This window comes from Lagenorhynchus albirostris, chromosome 9, assembly GCF_949774975.1.
Source record: "Lagenorhynchus albirostris chromosome 9, mLagAlb1.1, whole genome shotgun sequence".
NCBI lineage: Eukaryota > Metazoa > Chordata > Mammalia > Artiodactyla > Delphinidae > Lagenorhynchus > Lagenorhynchus albirostris.
The window spans coordinates 7,224,587-7,242,062 of NC_083103.1; the positions used below are offsets into that span (position 1 = coordinate 7,224,587).

Genomic DNA, 17,476 nt, shown 5'->3' on the forward strand with positions numbered 1-17,476 from the left:
GCTCAGGGAGGAGACTTTTAAGGAGAGAGAGGTTGAGTCAGGCAAGAACTGAAAGCTGGCTACTGGACGCAGTCACTAGAAAGTCATAGACAGCCTTATGGGGGAGCCAACTCAGTGACAGGTTACAAGCTAAACTGGTCAGGCCAATTCAGGTCAACAGGTGGTGGTAAAGGTAACTGAGGTTAACGGTACACGAATATAGGGTCAGAGAGATCTGGTGCCAATCCCAGGACTTGTTAAATTTCTGAACCTCAATTGGTCCCACGTAAAATGAGGATAGCACCACCCAGCTTATTAACTTTAGTGACTGATGATTAAATTAGATGATGGAGGAAAACGCAAGGCACAAAGTGGGTGCATTAGCTCCATTCTGTCAACGAGCCGACTGGGTTGGCTGCGAAGCAGACATAGACAGACATAGACAGCCAAGACCAGGGGGAGCTGCGCCTACGGCCCAGGAATGAATGATATAAGGACAGCAAAGCTGTAGGCTTGGGGAGGGGTGCGGGCCTGCGACGTTGAAATCCATCCCTTTGCACAGAACACTCCCATCCCAAGATTAGCCGGAATGAAAGGTCTGCCTTCTCCTCAGTCCCAGGCACAGTTCCCTCTCGGAGTGCAACAAACGTCCCCTGGGGCAGACTCGGAACACCCGCCCACGGATTGCGCCTTTTCTACTCTCGGCCCACCCGGGTTGGACCCAGCCCTAGGCAACGCTACCTTCCGCCCCTAGCAACCGCTCACCTGCTTTTCTCTTTCGATAGGCCAGCGATTTTCCTTTCTTTTTCTTACTGGGCCGCGTAACTCTATTTCGAGCAATCAGTAGCAGCCACGGGGACCCAACTCACTCCCACACAACTTGGGGGTGATCTAGGAGGAGACATATGTTTCTTTCCTGAATCCAGTTCTCTTAGAAAGCATCTGATTTGTCAAACTGTTGTGAATCCCCCTGGAATGAGTCTCTAAGACACTTTATTTCTCTTAGGCCTGTAATGTCTGTTCCTTGCATACTCACCCCTCCAAATGGTACGGCCCGCACAAGGCCCCCCCCCCCCATCCAGCCGCTTTGAGAGTCCTCCGCTAGGTTGAGTCCACTCAGAGGTGGAGACGATACCATCTGTGACTAATAAATAGGGAGTCTGTAATCCTCTCCGGATTGCCTATTCCCCTTAGACCACCTCTCCCATCTGTCGCTAGAACCGTGAGCACGAACCCCAGTTGGGTGGTGGGACTACTGTTTCCGGCACCGCGCGGAGCGCGCTGCGCGGGCAAGGGAAAGCGGCACTTGGTACGATCCATTCCCCGCCCCGCCCCGCCGGAAGTGAGGTGTCTCACTCCCGAAGTTCCGGCTCGCAGTGGGTGGGGAGTGTTGTTAATCGGAGTCGCCTCCGCAGTCGCGGGGTTTGAGCGGGCTCGCGGTGCTGGGCACCTGGTGAGTGGGCCGGGGCCGGGGTCGGGCCCGGGTTGGGGTTGGAGTCGGGACCTGGATCTTTCCCCTTCAGGTCTCCGGGGTCGGCGCGCCCCCTCAGCCCCGTCGCCCGCTTTCGGCCTGTCATCTGGCCGTAGACAGGCTCCCGCGCGGCCGCTCTCAGAGTCTCGGCCCCGTCTGCGACGCTCGCAGCTCCTGGCGTTTACAGGTGCGCGACCGTGGAGGCGACCCGGGTCCCTCTCCGTCCCGCCCCTGCATCCTGACGGTCGGCCGTTTCTCCGGTGCCCCGAGTTGACACTGCCCCGGGGGTTGGGGAGCGCCAGGGTTCCAACCTGACGTACCCCGCCCGCTCCCGCGGGGCGCGCGTCGGAGCTGCCCACCCTGGCGGAGCTGTCACCGGCGCTGTCGCCTGCCCGGCTGCGCCCCCCAGCGCCTTGGCTTCTCCCGGTCCAGGCCGCACGTTCCCGCTGCGAGAGATTTCTGCTTTTGCATCCCACTCCATCACCGTCACTTTAGGGACACTGGGAGCAGTTCCCTCCTCCTCCGACTTTGCTGCCTTTCCTCATTCTTCCCTGGAGGCGGCGGTCTGGCAGGCGGCGTGGAAAGAGCCCTAGATCTGAAACAAGACTAACCCAGGCTGCTGGCCTTGCGTCAGTGTGCTCACTTAACCCCTTTGAGTCTCAGTCTTCTAATTTGTAAAATGGGGGAGTATATGCTATTTTTGATGCGATGATGGTGAGGACGAAGTGAGGTTTCCTTTGCTTTCTCCTGTTTACTGGCACTGCGTCTCAGGCACTGTGCTAGGTGTGCACAGTATTGGGCATCACACCGTTCTTTCCCCCTGCAGGTCCCTAGGCCAGGGCAATGTTCCGCACCGCCGTGATGATGGCGGCCAGCCTGGCGCTGACCGGGGCCGTGGTGGCTCATGCCTACTACCTCAAGCACCAGTTCTACCCCACCGTGGTGTACTTGACCAAGTCTAGCCCCAGCATGGCAGTGAGTTCAGGGATCAGGGAGGGAGGAACTCCCTGGGAGGGAAGGAGGAGTCTGTTTGAGACAGGGGTGGGGCTAAAGGTCAGGTAAGTGGGAGACAAGTGAAGTAGCTGCCAGGCCTAACTTTGAACAAATTGTGATGGGGATGTGGAGAGGCTCCTGAGTGATGAGCCCCGGACAGAGCAAAGCAGAAAGTGACCTCAAACCATAGCCTCCCCTCACTCGTAGGTCCTGTACATCCAGGCCTTCGTCCTTGTCTTCCTCTTGGGCAAGGTGATGGGCAAGGTGTTCTTCGGACAGCTGAGGGCAGCAGAGATGGAGGTGAGATGTTCATGGCTCCAAAGGTGAGGGGCAGGGAGCTGGGCAAGCAGAATGTCTGAGTTCCACATCATTCCTTGCCCAACCTGCAGCATCTCCTGGAACGTTCCTGGTATGCTGTCACTGAGACTTGTCTGGCCTTCACTGTTTTTCGGGATGACTTTAGCCCCCGCTTTGTGGCACTCTTCACTCTCCTTCTCTTCCTCAAGTGTTTTCACTGGCTGGCTGAGGACCGTGTGGACTTTGTGAGTTGGGTCGGGGGGTTCTCTGGAGCAGACAGAGGGCTGGCTTGTGGAGTGATGGCTGGGTTGGGGACATGGAGTGAGCCCCAGCCTTCCTGACGGGCCCCCTCTCTCCTCTGCCTCAGATGGAACGCAGCCCCAATATCTCCTGGCTCTTTCACTGCCGCATTGTGTGTGAGTGAGACCCATGGGAGCGGAGAGGAGGGAGCTGGAGGGAGAAGAGGCACCATGAAGGACTGGAACATGAAAAGTCACTAACCATGGACCTGTACCGTAGAGCACAGGCTGCCCTCGGCCCTCAGCTGTACAGGAAAGATAATTTAGGAAGTTAATTTGCATCATCTCTGCCTGTTCCACTCCAGGGCTTCTCAACTGCCTAGCCCCTTAGCTCTTTGCCTCCTCACCTGGAGCTTGGGCCACCCCTAGGCAGAACTGGAGTTCCCAGGGGGCCGGGTTCAGTGGAGTGTACCCACCTGACTAGATGGCTAGGGCCGTGGTGGGCTTGAGGGTGGGAGCTGTCTTAGAGCAGGAAGTGGCTGTCAGGCCCTGGGCTGACCCCACCAACCTCCCATTTGGGGGGGTCCCCACAGCCCTTATGTTCCTCCTGGGTATCCTGGACTTCCTCTTCGTCAGCCATGCCTATCACAGCATCCTGACCCGTGGGGCCTCTGTGCAGCTGGTGTTTGGCTTTGAGGTAAAACTGGCTTGGGAGGTTGGGAGGACAAGCCCAAGGTGGCACTGTTGTGCCCTGACAAACCTTTATCGAGCACCTGCTCTGTGGCCAGCCCGTGTGGGCCACCAAGGAGCAGCCATCAGTCAGTCCCAGCCCCTGCCCTCTACGCACTCCTAGGAGAGCGGGGACGGCGCAGAAAGGCGCGTGTGGAGGAGGAGCCCTGACCTGGCGCTCAGGGAAGGCTTCCTGGAAGTTGATGCCAGAGGAGCTGGCTGTCGATGGACAGAAGGAATTAGCTTGATGGACAGCTGGGGAGGTGTGTCCCCAGCAGAGGAAGAACGTGTCCAGTGACAACAGTTCACGTCTGTTGAGTGCTTACTGTATGCCGGGCCCTGTGCTGAGCACTTGACCTGCATCTCTTTCAATCAGCAAAACAACGTTGTTATAAAGGAACAGTTAATTCTGTCATTTACAGACAAGCAAACTGAGGTTCAGAGAGGTCTACGAGTTGCTGAAAGTCACACTAGCTAGTGAGTGGAGAAGCTAGGAGGACCCCGTCTGTGTCCAAGCCTGTGCTTGTACCGTGGCCCTCCGCTGTGCACAGGCCTGGGGACAGCGGTTTGGCTGGAGCCCGGGGCCTGTGTTCATATGTCCACCCCCCCACCCCCAGTATGCCATCCTGATGACTATGGTGCTCACCATCTTCATCAAGTACGTGCTGCACTCTGTGGACCTCCAGAGCGAGAATCCCTGGGACAATAAGGCCGTGTACATGCTCTACACGGAGCTGTTTACAGGTGAGACAGGCCTGGACCTCCCCTGACCTGCACCAGTGTCCCCAGCCCTGCCTACCAGGCCCTGTGACCTGCCACTCTGCACCCCTTGCCTCCAGGCTTTATCAAGGTTCTGCTGTACATGGCTTTCATGACCATCATGATCAAGGTGCACACTTTCCCTCTCTTTGCCATCCGGCCTATGTACCTGGCCATGAGGTGAGCCTAGCCCTGCCCTGCCACAGCTCTGACCCCTCCCCTCCGTCTCCCTCCTTCTACTGAAACTGTCTTTTCAGGCAGTTCAAGAAAGCTGTGACAGATGCCATCATGTCTCGCCGAGCTATCCGCAACATGAACACACTGTAAGTGGGCGTGTCCTAGCTGCTCGCCCAGGCTGTGCCCCAGGTGCCCCTGCCTCCAGCTCTGGTCTTGACGTGTCCTTGGTCTGTCCTAACCAGGTATCCAGACGCCACCCCAGAGGAACTCCAGGCGATGGACAACGTCTGCATCATCTGCCGAGAAGAGATGGTGACTGGTGCCAAGAGACTGCCCTGCAACCACATTTTCCACACCAGGTGGAGATGCCCTGAGCAGCCTGCACATGAGGGAGCGGCTTTGGAAGGCAGACCCCGAGGCACCTGCTAACTGTTGCCTGGTCTTGACCCCCAGCTGCTTGCGCTCCTGGTTCCAGCGGCAGCAGACCTGCCCCACCTGCCGTATGGATGTCCTTCGGGCGTCGCTGCCGACCCAGTCACCACCGCCCCCTGAGCCTGCGGATCAGGGGCCACCACCTGCCCCCCACCCCCCACCACTCCTGCCCCAGCCCCCCAACTGTGAGTGGCACTCATCTGGCCATCCAGCACACTGCTGGGTTCTCGCCCCAGACTGGGAGTGGGAAATGCGGAGGTGAATCAGAGTCCCTGCCCTCGAAGCTCAGTCTGGGGCCGGGGGGCTGGTCACGGGAAGAGATGCAGATGATTGCCGTCATGTCTGATCCGTGCTGGGCTCAGAGAGGGCCTGTGGGAGCAGAGGACAGAGCCCCAGTACCTGGTCCCTTGCCTGCGATTTGGCTCTATCTCAGTTTGGACCTTTTCTCACCACCCCGTCCTCTCTCTGCAGTCGCCCAGGGCCTCCTGCCTCCCTTCCCTCCAGGCATGTTCCCGCTGTGGCCCCCCATGGGCCCCTTTCCTCCTGTCCCACCTCCCCCCAGCTCTGGAGACGCTGTGGCCCCTCCGTCCACCAGTGCAGGTGAGTCTTTTGGGTAGCACACCAGCCAGGGCGGTGGAAGGAAGGGAAGCAGAGGCCCCTCAGCACGGACTAACTTCCTGTTCTTGCTCTTTCGCAGCCCTTTCTCGGCCCAGTGGAGCAGCCACAACCACAGCTGGTTCTGCTGCCTCTGCCCCAGCACCTGGCTCGGCCTCCACCCCTGACGCTGGCCCTGCCCCAGGCTTCCCCTTCCCTCCCCCGTGGATGGGCATGCCGCTGCCTCCACCTTTTGGTAAGCTGGGCCGCTCGTGGGGTTGTTTTGGGAGGTGTGGGGGTGTCAGGCCCAGGCAGCCCAGGCTGAGCCTCTCTCTCTCTCCAGCCTTCCCCCCGATGCCTGTGCCTCCTGCCGGCTTTGCTGGGCTGACCCCAGAGGAGCTGCGGGCTCTGGAAGGCCACGAGCGGCAGCACCTGGAGGCCCGGCTACAGAGCCTGCGCAACATCCACACGCTGCTGGATGCCGCCATGCTGCAGATCAACCAGTACCTCACCGTGCTCGCCTCCCTCGGGTATGCCTACACGGGGGCCAGGGTGGGCAGCAGGGGTGTGGGGCTGCCGAGAGAAGGCCCCCAGCAGTGGTTCTGGGCCTTTTTCTCCCCTGCCACCCTGTGATACGTGTCAATTCGGGCATTTTATCTATAGGCACACCCAAGGTGTCGGGGTTCTTGGTTCCTTTTTATCTTCCCACTGCAGAAGGCCTGTCTGGATCTGAGGAGGAGTGGTGTTTATCAGAGAGCTATCCTTGAATCTTGTCCTCGTATATAATTCCCAGTACTTTAATCACGTATACTCTCTTGACACAGGGCGACACTTTGACTGGGAATCACTGCCCCTGATCTGAGACAGCAAATACAAAGTCGCTTGGAGCCAGCTTGGCCCGAATTCAAGTCCTGATCTTATTACTCACTTGCTCTGTGACCTCCATTACCTTATTTGAATAGAGTTCTAATTCCTATTCGCAGGGGACATAGACAAAGTGCTGGCACCCAGCAATGTCAGTACAGACTCGGAGGGGAGCTTGAGTCTGAGACTTGCGTGCTTTGTGTTATTCAGTGCACTGTCTTAGCTGGTACTCTAGAAGGTGCCTGGCATCTCAGAGTGGCAACCCTGCAGTGTAACAGTGAACAAGGCCAACGGTCCCTCCCTGCAAGTGGTTTACAGTCCATCTGTGGTATAGAATTCCAAGAATCATTCAACATGTGTCCAGTCGTGTCTGCGTCACTGGGGCTGCAAGGCACATCGGCGCTGGAGTGCACCCCGCAAGGCTCACGGAGGGCAGAATCTCTCGAGTCATGCCAGGATGCCAAGGCCCTCCTCTTGTCCCTTCTCTTCCTAGGCCCCCCCGGCCTGCCACCTCAGCCAACCCCACTGAGGAGACTGCCCCTACAGCTGTCGCTGCTGCCTTCTCCACCAGCACCCCCAGCTCTGAGGCCACCACCCCATCCCTGGGAGCCTCCCCACCAGCCCCTGAACCTGAAAAGCCTTCAGGTAGTTGCGGTCAGCCTACAGTGGGGTGGGGCAGGGGACTTCTCTGGGTTCTGCTTCTGGACCTCTCTGTCCCCAGCTCCTGAGTCAGCGGGCACCGAGGAGCTGCCTGAGGATGGGGAGCCTGACGCAGCAGAGCTCCGCCGCCGTCGCCTGCAGAAGTTGGAGTCCCCTGTTGCCCACTGACACTGCCCCAGTCCTGGCCCCTGCCCCTACTCTTGAGCAGTCCGCGCTGGAACACGTCCTGCCACCAAGTGGCAGCTCCCTCTCTGTCTGCACCAGGGAGTAGTAACCCCCAGCTCTGACACAGAGGAGGTGGCATCTGACCAAGTGGAAAGAGGCCTGAGGCCCCAGTTGACTCCAGCCCTTACAGTCCCAGGCAGCCATGGGGATCTTGGGTCAGTTCCAGCCTTCCTCTCCAACCCTTCAGCCCTGTGTTCTGCTGGGGCCACGAAGACAGAAAGGTGCAGTGTCTGAGAAGCCCTCTGACCCACCCAGTCCCTTTCTGGGAGAAGGGGAGCCCCTCCGAGCCCCCCTTGTGTGTGGAGTCACGCTGCAGTGCCGAACAGTATTAGCTCCTGTTCCCAAGTGTGGACTCAAGGGGCTGGAGGTAGGCCAGGAACTTGCTCCTGGGCCCACCCACGAAGACTGGTACTGATGTCCTTTTCTTACCCGAACTCCCCAGGAGCCCTTTGTGGTGGTGACTGTGCCCCTTGTGCCCTGTGGCATTTCCATGTCTTACTGGCAACCACACAGCTCAGGGAAAGGAGTGTCTGGGGTGGAGAAGCAGGCCGGCAGCACTGAAGGGCCCTGCTCTGCCCCTCCCCCCCAGGCCCTTTTCTCCCTGCAGTTTGTCTGAGGTGAGACTGTCCCTGGTCTCACCCAGCAGCCACTGTGCAACCTCAGCCTAGGCTGAGGGCTCTTGTGTCTGCTTCTGAACCACTGCAAGCCCCAGAACCTACAGAAGGCAACTTCTTAACTTACAGAATTTTTCTTGAGTTTAGAAGAATTGGAATTACTTCCTTGCTATTGTCTTTTGGCTTAAATTTTGTCTTTGAATTTGAATGCTTGACCCCAGGAAAGGGGAGCAGGAGTGCCAAGCTCCCTGTCTTTCCAGTTTAGAAAGGCTCTGGGCCAGGTGGGGACGACAGGAGCCAAGGCATTGCCTGCCCCTGTCTTTTGCCCCTCAGTGTTGTGTTACAGGAGTTGCTGGAGACAGTTTCAGATGATTATTTAATTTGTAAATATTGTACAAATTTTAATAGCTTAAATTGTATATACAGCCAAATAAAAACTTGCATTAATGACTGGTGGAACTGGTGTGATAGGATCAGTGTGCCATGCTCCTTTTTCTTAACTCAGGCCGTAGACTCGAGAGTGGCCTGGAATCTCCAGGAGTGAGGGTTTACTTACACAAGCCAGCACTGTTCTTGGGCACAATGCTGAATATTAAGGTATTAGAAAGATATACCCATTTTACACATGAAGAAACCGAACCCCAGAAAGGTTAAGTACCCTGCCTTAGGTCAGAGCAAGTAGGGGAGCCAGGCTCTGAACCCTGTCTTAAGCCAGCTTGCTGCTGAGATGGGGTGGGAACTCTGGCTTTTGGCCCTTGTGACTCCCAAGGATGGGGCAGGTGTGAAGGTTCCTTGGCCAGGGTGGGATGGGATGGCAGGGACAAAAGGTCAGCATCTTCCTGCCTGCAAACCCCCTGTCCAGCCTTGATACTAGGTCAGCAACCTGGGAAGGATGGCCCTGTGCTGGGCTGCTAGGAGCTCTCAAGGAGCCCCTTGTGGGCAGACCAGCTAAAGCTAATCACTTAATTTGCTGGAGCTGGAAACCCAGTCAGACCCAACTCTTAATATGGAATGGAATAGAGGTAACTGGCCTTTTTGCCTCTCCATGGGTAAAAGGAATGAGCCAAGGGGCTGACGTGCACTACAGTTGGAACTGAAGACCTCCAGGGCCCACGTCTGAGTCGTGTTGTGTTCTCTGTAGCCTCTACCGAGTCAGGTATGACCTAGAGCAAGGGCTCAGGGATTTTTCTGCCGCAGTGAGGGTCTGCGGGCCAAGGAAGGAATGTGCCCAATGGGTCTGCCCTGTGCTACCCTCCCGTAAACTGGGCTGGGCTACTGCTTCCAACAGAGGGGCAGTCAATCACCTCTACAGCTTGAATAGCTGAGTCCAAGGAGCTCCAATGAAGGGAAAGCAGGAACACGCCAAAGTGGGGGGGCGGAGGAATTAATGCTCCCCCCTAGCTTGGCCGTTCCTGGTGGGTCTCCAATATTAGACAGCCCTCCCCCCGTGCTGGCACCTGTACAGTCCCATTTCCTCCTTTATGCAAACAAGGCCTGCTCCAAGGCCCTCAGCCCTGGTCTCTGTGCCCCTTTCCCCTAGCTGCCTCAACAGCCACTCCCCTCCTCCTGAGATCCCCGGCACTCCAGTCGCAGGGGGACGCTGGTCGTGCAGGCTGCTCAGCTGGGCTTCAGAAGCCCTTCTCCAGAAGCCAGGCTTTGAGCTGCTGATCAAAGTAGCCCTTGACCCGAAGGGTACCTGTCACCTCATTGACCTGGGTGATAGGTGTCTTCCCCAGCAGCGGGCTCAGAAAATCTTCCACATCCTTCTGCAGGGCCTGGGGGAAGATGATGAATCAGGCCTGGTAAGACCTTTCCCTCTAGAGGGTTCCCATCCCTTCAGCCCTGAAAGGTCAGAACCGGACCCTGACCCACCCACCCACTTACCCAAATGTCCCCCTCCACCTTCCGGATCACAGTCATCTGACGGTTTCCATGCGTGATGTCCTTGTAGACTGGGATGTTGTGCATACGAGAGCGTCGCACAAAGTAGGGCAGGTTGGGTGGGGGGTCTATGACAGAGAGGGACAGTGATAAGTCAAATGTTCTCAGACTTCATCTCACCTCAGCCAAGGCCTTTCTCCTCAGAGTGTGCAGGGGGTCAGTGAACCTAACGGCAAAGCCACCTCCAGACTTCAGATCAGGAGACCTGCTCTTTCCCTAAGTTTAGAGCCAGGACCAGCTTGTTCACCCTGGTACCTCAAGGCCCAGCACAGGCCTGGCACCAGAAGGTGCTCAAGAAGAAACGAGGTCAGGGCTATGCCTCCCGGGATCTTTGAGTCCCCCTCTGGAGCCAATCCTTGCCCTTCTCCACTGGGTAGGGGAGGCTAAAATCAATCTCTGGCACAAAGGGATGGGGGTTTATAAGAACTGAACACCTACCACAGGCTGGGCTCTGCATGACATGCTTTATGTGCTGAGCAGATGATCTCTATTTTGCTGCAGCTGAGGCTGGGAGAAGCTAAGTGACTAACTCAACCATACTGGCAATAGACAGCAAAGCCAAATTTGGACCCAGAACTGCCCACCTCCCAAGCTGTGTTCTCAATTATGGCCGGGGGTGGAGGTGGGGGTCCAAATTCTTGGGTCTTCTATGCTTCACTTTTCCCACATGGGAAGCCCTCACCCCAGTAGTGTGGATGGATGGGTACTAGCCAAACAGGTCTCCGATCCCGGGCCCTTTGTTGAACGTAAGACAGATGCTAGCTCTGAGAGATCTCAACACAAGTCCTGAACCCTCTGGGGAGTACAGAGCCTCAGCCAGGGCAGATAGATCTCTAGGTAGGGGGATGTTTCCCTGCAGCCTTCAAGCCATCCCCATCACCCAGCTCACCTCTGGGGGGCTGCCAGCCACTAGAAGTGGGATAATGTTCATGCTTTGGGGGCTTTGGGATGCTGGTGGGGGGTAACAGGCGCTCCACAAAACGGTATTCATCCACAGACTCCACGAAGCTGGGGTAATCAGGAGGCCCCTGGGTCTGGCTCCGAGGGGGGGAAAAAAAAATCTCTCCATCAGCCTACCCATCCCCCACGCCCCACCCACCACCCCAGAATAGGGAGAACTTCAGTTAAGTAGAAAAAGGAAACATGACAAGCAGAGAGAATAGTATAAATATAAAAGGCTGGAGGTAGGAAAGCACCAGACTTCAGTTTGCTAGAGTACAGGGTACAAGTGGGTCTGAATAAGAAGTTCAGGAACTCGGAAGGGCCTGCCTCTCTCAGGATTTTTGTGGGACTCAAATGAGAAGTGTGTGTATACCTCTGAAAAGCTGGGTAACCGTAAGTGTGACCAATACGGCATTCTTCAGTATTTTAAAGTTTCCTGTGAAGATTCTACTGAAATATTCTAGTTCTGGGTTAGGCTCTTTCAGCAATCGTGAAAATTTCCCACTCACACTCATCCGATGTGACCCTCCCTCACCTGGAATATTTCGGCCTCATATGGACACCACCAGGCACTAAGTGCTTACCACTTAATTCGACAAGTCAGGTATTTTATTACCCCCCGGTGTACATCCAAGAAAGATTAAGACATTAGCAAACAATCTACCTAAGGTCACATTCCGGAGTCTGTCCTCCTATACTTCTCCCAACAGATACCCTGGACTCCTGATAGGCCCCAGGGTTACAATGAGAATGAGAAGATGAAGTGGCCTATATATCGTGAGGCCTAGGTTCTCAGAAGTGTCGCCAACGATCTGGGGCCAATTCCCACACTCTGGTACGGTTTCTCCTTCAAAAAAATAGGCAGCGAGAGTCTATGTGCAGCACCTCCCAGTTCCAACTAACTCAAGTTGTCCTCCAATCATATTTCAAGCCCCACACTCCGAAACGCGCTCCAAGCCCAGCCACCTTCCCTGTCAATCTTTTATCTGAGCTCCAGAAAAGTGCCCCCTAGATAGGGACGCGGTTTTTAGACTACAAGAAATACGGTGAGCCTCCACCCAGCCCTCTGCCCCCAGCTTCAGGGTCAGCGTTCTCACCAGTAGCCGCAGCCCGCAGCCCGGCGGGACACCGGTCCTCCAGCCTCGCTGCACAGCCCGAAACATGGTGGCTGCCATCTTGAACTCCCCCGTACACTCGCTTTCTGCGCGCGCAACCAACCTGGTCCCGCCCCTTCCGGCTCGCCCGGCGCCCACCCCCACCCACCCCGGGACCGAGAGAACGCCTGCGCAAAGCACAAAGAGGCGGAGCCAGGCGGCCTAGGGCGGTACAAAAGTCAGAGGCCTTGGCGGTCGCTTAGCAGTGACGTGACACGCAGCCGGCGACGAGGCCGTACCCGCCCTAGATCCTTCCTCTTTCTCGACTCCATCTTCGCGGTAGCGGCAGCGGTATCCGCGGTTCAGGTAAGGTTTGTGCCACGGATGGATCCGAAGGGCTCGCAGGTTGGCCGCGAGGTTAGAGGACGCGGGAAAAACGGGGGAAGAAGGGCTGCTCTGGGGGCCAGGCCAGTCCCCGTCCGACCTCCCTGGCAGGCCCGGCCTTACCCACGTGAGACCCCGAGACCACCTACTTTTCGGCGCCGTCGTCCCCGGCCTGCCACCCATTTTCTGACCCTCCGCTCGCCCAGAGTATTTTTTCTCTTAACAGCACCCCCCCCCTTTTTTTTCAGTCGCCAACATGCAGCTCTTTGTCCGCGCCCAGGAGCTACACACTCTCGAGGTGACCGTCCAGGAGACGGTCGCCCAGATCAAGGTAAGGCTCCGTGGTGCTCCCTGGGGTCTTTTGTGTTTTTCATCCTCGCCCGCCGCGGGAACGCTGAGTCTCGTTTTTCCCTGTAGGCTCATGTAGCCTCGTTGGAGGGTATCGCTCCAGAAGATCAAGTCCTCCTTATGGCAGGCACGCCCCTAGAGGATGAGGCTACCCTGGGCCAGTGTGGGGTGGAGGCTCTGAGCACTCTGGAAGTAGCCGGCCGCATGCTTGGAGGTGAGTTGGGGGGGTCTGTGTTTTGAACTGCTTTGTAAGCTCATGGGTGTAGGGTGTGTGCTCAGTCCAGGGTGGTTCTTCCTGTTTACATCTCTCAGAACGAACTTTCTGAGAGGTCCATGGGAGACTGACCCAGAGTGTCATTCTATTTCAGTCACTTACTAGATAAGACCCTTGTCTGTGTCCTAATTTACTCACTAAAATCAGGAGGTCGGACCAGATCTCCAAAGTGCTTTTTAGGCCTTAAGGTCAGTAGTTGGAAAATTCTGAAGTGACACCCCAGAATGTACCAGACTAGACATTCTTAGATTTCAAGTCTTTGTGACTTTGTTTTCATTCCCTGTTTGGGCCCATCTTGCCTTTAAACTTGAGTTGAGGGAGAAAGGGTTCTGCTGGGTGGGGCCTTCTTGTTCTAACTGCTTGCTGTTCTCCTTTCCTATCACAGGTAAAGTCCATGGTTCCCTGGCCCGAGCCGGGAAAGTAAGAGGTCAGACACCGAAGGTAAGTGAGAGTATTAGTGGTGTTGTTTGGACTTCGTTGTCTTGTGGCACAGCTAAGCCAAAACCCTTGGCCCTTGCCCTGTTTGCTTTCTCCCTTCCTGGCGATGAACCTGAGGGAAGGCATGGAAGAGGCACCCCAGGTTTGATCATCCCTCCCTTTTCCCAGGTGGCCAAACAAGAGAAAAAGAAGAAGAAGACGGGCCGGGCCAAGAGGCGTATGCAGTACAACCGGCGCTTTGTCAATGTTGTGCCTACCTTTGGCAAGAAGAAGGGCCCCAATGCCAACTCTTAAGTGTGTTGTCATCTTGGCTTTCTCTAATAAAGTCACTTACCCAATCATCTCATTGTTTCATCTTCATGTGCAGAGCCTCAGGGATAGATGTGGCTTCTCAGGCTGGTGGTATGATGAACAGTGAGGCCTCATTTTGGTTTTCTTGGTGGTGTCAAGAGTCAGCAGCTTGGCAGGGATGTATGGGTGGAGGTGGATGAGTGGTAAACTACAACCAAAATAAAGCTTCCTATGAAAATTGGTAACCATAAATGCCAGCCCTTCAGATGGAGAGTTGAGGAAAATTCCAATCCCAATGCTAAATAACTTGATAATTAACTTCCAAATACTTTCTTTTTTTGGTCTTTTTCTTTTAAACAGAAAATAGCAGGAACCATCGTTGTGGGAGAGATTTTATAGGGGCAGCAATGAGATTGATCGAGTAGAAGATGTATCAGGGAACACCAGTGTGGCATTTCCCTGCACTTGGAACCAGCTGTGGCTTTAGTAGAATCCAGACCAGGAATCTGGTCTGCCCCAGCTTCAGAAAGTATTGCCTGATTACATTAGTACTGCAGTGATCTTATTTGTTCTGATTACCTGATGGGCCTTGCTAACCTAATCACAGGTGAGGTGGCTCAGTTGATTGTTTCAGTGTTCCCAGAATTGGAGTTCTCTGGGGCTGATTCAAGTTTCCTCCTAGCAACACATGCATACCCATTCATTCATTCTGCTAAGCTTTTTGAACCTGCTGGTTCTTGGAATACAGCATACTACGGGGTAAAGACCTTGGGCTCTAGACTTGGACTGCCTTGAGTTTGGATCCCTGTTCCATTTATTCACTGGCTGGCTGACTCTTTTTGGGCTGTGCCATACAGCATGTGAATCTTAGTTCCCCCACTAGGGATTGACCCGGGGCCCCAGCAGTGAAAGCGCCGAGTCCTAACCACTGGACCACCAGGGAAGTCCATTGCCATCATCTCTTGCGAGTTGCTTTGAGGATTTTATGGGAAGTGCTTAGATCAGCACCTGCCCTCTAGAAAGTGCACAAATATATTGGCTATTTTTGAGTTCTACAGTGAGCTTCCTAGAAAGACATTGGCCCCCATCCCTTTTAGGAGTTTAGATTCTTGTGCGGAAAGCAAGGAAACTAGTTACAAGTGTTAATGATCTCAAAGTAAGCAGGGTGCTGTAATAAAAGGGAGGGTGACAGGTAGATAACTGTCCTAGGGGAGGTCTCTGATGATGGGTTGTGTGTGAGACCTGAAACAGGAGCTGATCAAGTGGTGAGATGGTGAGAGTTCCAGCTAAGAGACCTGTGTGCAAAGGTGAGTGGCAGATCCTGCAGGGTCTTGTCAGATGTGGAGAGGAGTTTGGTTTGAGTCCAAGTGCAGGTCAGGGTTTTAAGCAAGGGCCTGATGTGATCTGACTGGTGATTTAGTATTTTCTCTGGCTGACTTTTCTGGAGGGCTGGCAAGAAAAAAGGAAACCATAAGCTGGTGTCATCCAGTTGAGCAAGTAGCTTAGACCACCAGTGGTGAAGGGGATGTAAAACTGAGCAGACTCTTCAAATCCATCCAGGTCGTGGTAGGGAAACAGATGACCCAAATTGAGATAGAGACAAGGTATTTCGAAGGCAGAGCTGACTAGAGGTGGGGCTGGGTATGAGTGAGGTGAGGGACCAAAGAACCAGAGCTTACTTTTAGGGGTGCCATGGATCAAGTCTTCACAGCGCTTGGCACAGTTTGTGAGTCGTCACCTGCACTCTACCACAAACTGTAAGGCCCATTAGGGCAGGAACCTCATCTCATTTTGCTCTTCAGTGTGTTTTCGCTGCCTAGTGTGAAGTTTGCGCTTTAAAGTTGGAATGAGGAAGTCGAGCCAGAGCTCAAATATTTGTTAACGCTTCTTCTCAAGAGGAAAATGCCCCCAACACACCCAGTCTAGGCACCCCGCCTTGGCCTTCTTCCACTCTCCCCTTTGTCTGTGTCCCCTAGTAGAATGGCTGCCCCTTCAGCGCAGGGACGCCTCATCTCCCATGGGTTTAGCACAATTAGTGGCCCAGAGTACATTAAGGTTAGCAAAGATTGGGTTTTGCCGCAGCGCTTTATAGTGCCCAAAAGGTAACCACTAGGGGGCGAGCTGGTACTGGCGAAGCGTCCGCCGGAAGCACTTTCCTTACGCTCCCACCGCGCAGGGCCGAGCTCCGCCGAAGCCGGGGCTGAGCTCGTACCTCCCCACCGGTTCCGGCGCATAGCCCAAGCGCGGCTCAAGAGAGGGGTGGGGCTTGGCTTCCGAGTGTGGGCGGAAACTGACGAGAATCCTCGAAGAGCTTTGACTAAGCACTCCGTCGGCCCCACAAAGAGGCGGAAGTAACCGAGAAGCGCCGGAAGATTGTGATCTGCTGCCCTTGTGCGTTCCCGTGTGGTGTGCGGCGCCAGTTGCCATGGAGCCGGCCGGGCCTTGTGGTTTCTGCCCCACCCGGGAGGCCCAGCCAGCGCGCTACACCTGCCCTCGCTGTAACGTGCCCTACTGCTCGCTGCGCTGCTACCGGGCGCATGGCACCTGCGCCGAAGACTTCTACCGTGACCAGGTGCTGGGAGAGCTGCGTGGCCGCAGCGCCTCTCCCAGCCGCCTGGCCAGCGCCCTACTGCGGCTGCGTCAGCAACGTGAGACTGAGGACGAGCCCGAGGACGCAGGCCTCAGGCCTGGTCCGGCGCCCGGCGGCCTCTCAGGACTCTGGGAGCGGCTGGCACCGGCCGAGAAGGCGGCCTTCGAGCGGCTGCTGAGCCGAGGCGAGGCCGGGCGGCTGCTGCCCCCGTGGCGGCCATGGTGGTGGGTTCGCGGCGCCGGGCCGCGGCTTCTGGAGGAGCTGGGTGATGCCCCGGGCTGTGACGCCGAGGAGCTGGAGCCCTCCCCTGCGAGGACGCCACCGGAACCCGAGAAGGATGAGCCTGCGGCTGCCGAGCCAATTCTCGGAGACGTCCCCGGGGCCTGCCCTCCCGCCGTGCCCACCCTCATCCCCACGCTGGCCAGCCTGAGCAGGGGCCGGGCGTCGCCGCTCGTGCGCTTCCAACTGCCCAACGTGCTGTTCGCCTACGCACACACTCTTGCCCTGTATCACGGCGGCGACGAGGCTCTGCTCTCTGAGTTCTGTGCCACGCTGCTCAGCGTTTCTGGAGTCCTGGGCGCCCAGCAAGTCTTCACCTCTACCGAGGAGGCCCTGCAGGCCGCAGCCCACGTGCTGGAAGCAGGCGAACATCCCCCCGGACCCCTGGGCACACGGGGTGCCATGCGCGAGGCCGCCCTCATCCTGCTGGGTGAGGGCCCGGCCAACCAGAAAGGCTACACGTTGGCAGCACTGGGGGACCTGACACAGACCCTGGGCCGAGCCCGGAAACGAGCTGTGGCCCCTGAGGAACGAGATTGCCTCTACCGGGCCCGAAAGAAGTGCCAGTTCCTGCTGTCTTGGACCAACGAAAATGAGGAGGCCCTCACACCCCTGGCTCTAGACTGCGCCAGGGCCCACCGAGCCCACACTGTGGCAGCCGTGGAGGTGGCAGCCCTCACTGGGGAGCTGGAGCGGCTCTGGGGAGGCCCCCTGCCACCTGCCCGGAGGACTCTCATTGAGGAGCTCCTTGACTGAACTGGACACTCTGTCATTAATAAAGCTGTGACTGGTCTGCCCTGTCGCCAGTGCCCATTTCTGAGTGACAGCTGCTGTGCCTCCCACCCCCAGACGCTTGTGGCCA

The 17,476-nt window shown here is 56.4% G+C and overlaps 4 protein-coding genes across 5 annotated transcripts; 3 read left to right on the plus strand and 1 right to left on the minus strand.

Moving 5' to 3' along the window:
* The first annotated feature begins 1,347 nt into the window (after positions 1–1,347).
* SYVN1 (synoviolin 1) lies at positions 1,348–8,483 on the plus strand. 2 transcript variants are annotated; one of them, XM_060158698.1, is made up of 17 exons: positions 1,348–1,432; positions 1,503–1,637; positions 2,277–2,425; positions 2,651–2,743; positions 2,833–2,985; positions 3,108–3,156; positions 3,573–3,676; positions 4,326–4,452; positions 4,548–4,647; positions 4,725–4,790; positions 4,887–5,003; positions 5,098–5,261; positions 5,548–5,676; positions 5,774–5,926; positions 6,014–6,200; positions 7,028–7,179; positions 7,256–8,483. In XM_060158698.1, the coding sequence occupies exons 3-17, from the start codon at positions 2,294–2,296 to the stop codon at positions 7,360–7,362; spliced, it is 1,833 nt and encodes a 610-aa protein (XP_060014681.1). In that variant the 5' UTR covers positions 1,348–1,432; positions 1,503–1,637; positions 2,277–2,293; the 3' UTR covers positions 7,363–8,483. The 2 variants fall into 2 exon arrangements, with proteins under 2 accessions (XP_060014681.1, XP_060014682.1); XM_060158699.1 differs by lacking the exon at positions 1,503–1,637.
* MRPL49 (mitochondrial ribosomal protein L49) lies at positions 8,391–12,118 on the minus strand. Its single transcript, XM_060158700.1, has 4 exons — positions 12,014–12,118; positions 10,864–11,008; positions 9,918–10,042; positions 8,391–9,808 (listed from the first exon to the last, which is right to left on the minus strand). Exons 1-4 carry the CDS (start codon positions 12,089–12,091, stop codon positions 9,662–9,664), a joined length of 495 nt encoding a protein of 164 aa, XP_060014683.1. The 5' UTR covers positions 12,092–12,118; the 3' UTR covers positions 8,391–9,661.
* Positions 12,119–12,244: 126 nt separating this feature from the next.
* On the plus strand, positions 12,245–13,795 carry FAU (FAU ubiquitin like and ribosomal protein S30 fusion). The gene is made up of 5 exons (XM_060157608.1): positions 12,245–12,376; positions 12,643–12,725; positions 12,812–12,956; positions 13,402–13,457; positions 13,623–13,795. The coding sequence occupies exons 2-5, from the start codon at positions 12,651–12,653 to the stop codon at positions 13,746–13,748; spliced, it is 402 nt and encodes a 133-aa protein (XP_060013591.1). The 5' UTR covers positions 12,245–12,376; positions 12,643–12,650; the 3' UTR covers positions 13,749–13,795.
* A 2,241-nt stretch (positions 13,796–16,036) lies between these two features.
* Positions 16,037–17,407, plus strand: ZNHIT2 (zinc finger HIT-type containing 2). The gene has a single exon (XM_060158714.1). It carries the CDS (start codon positions 16,171–16,173, stop codon positions 17,368–17,370), a length of 1,200 nt encoding a protein of 399 aa, XP_060014697.1. The 5' UTR covers positions 16,037–16,170; the 3' UTR covers positions 17,371–17,407.
* The last annotated feature ends 69 nt before the right edge of the window (positions 17,408–17,476 follow it).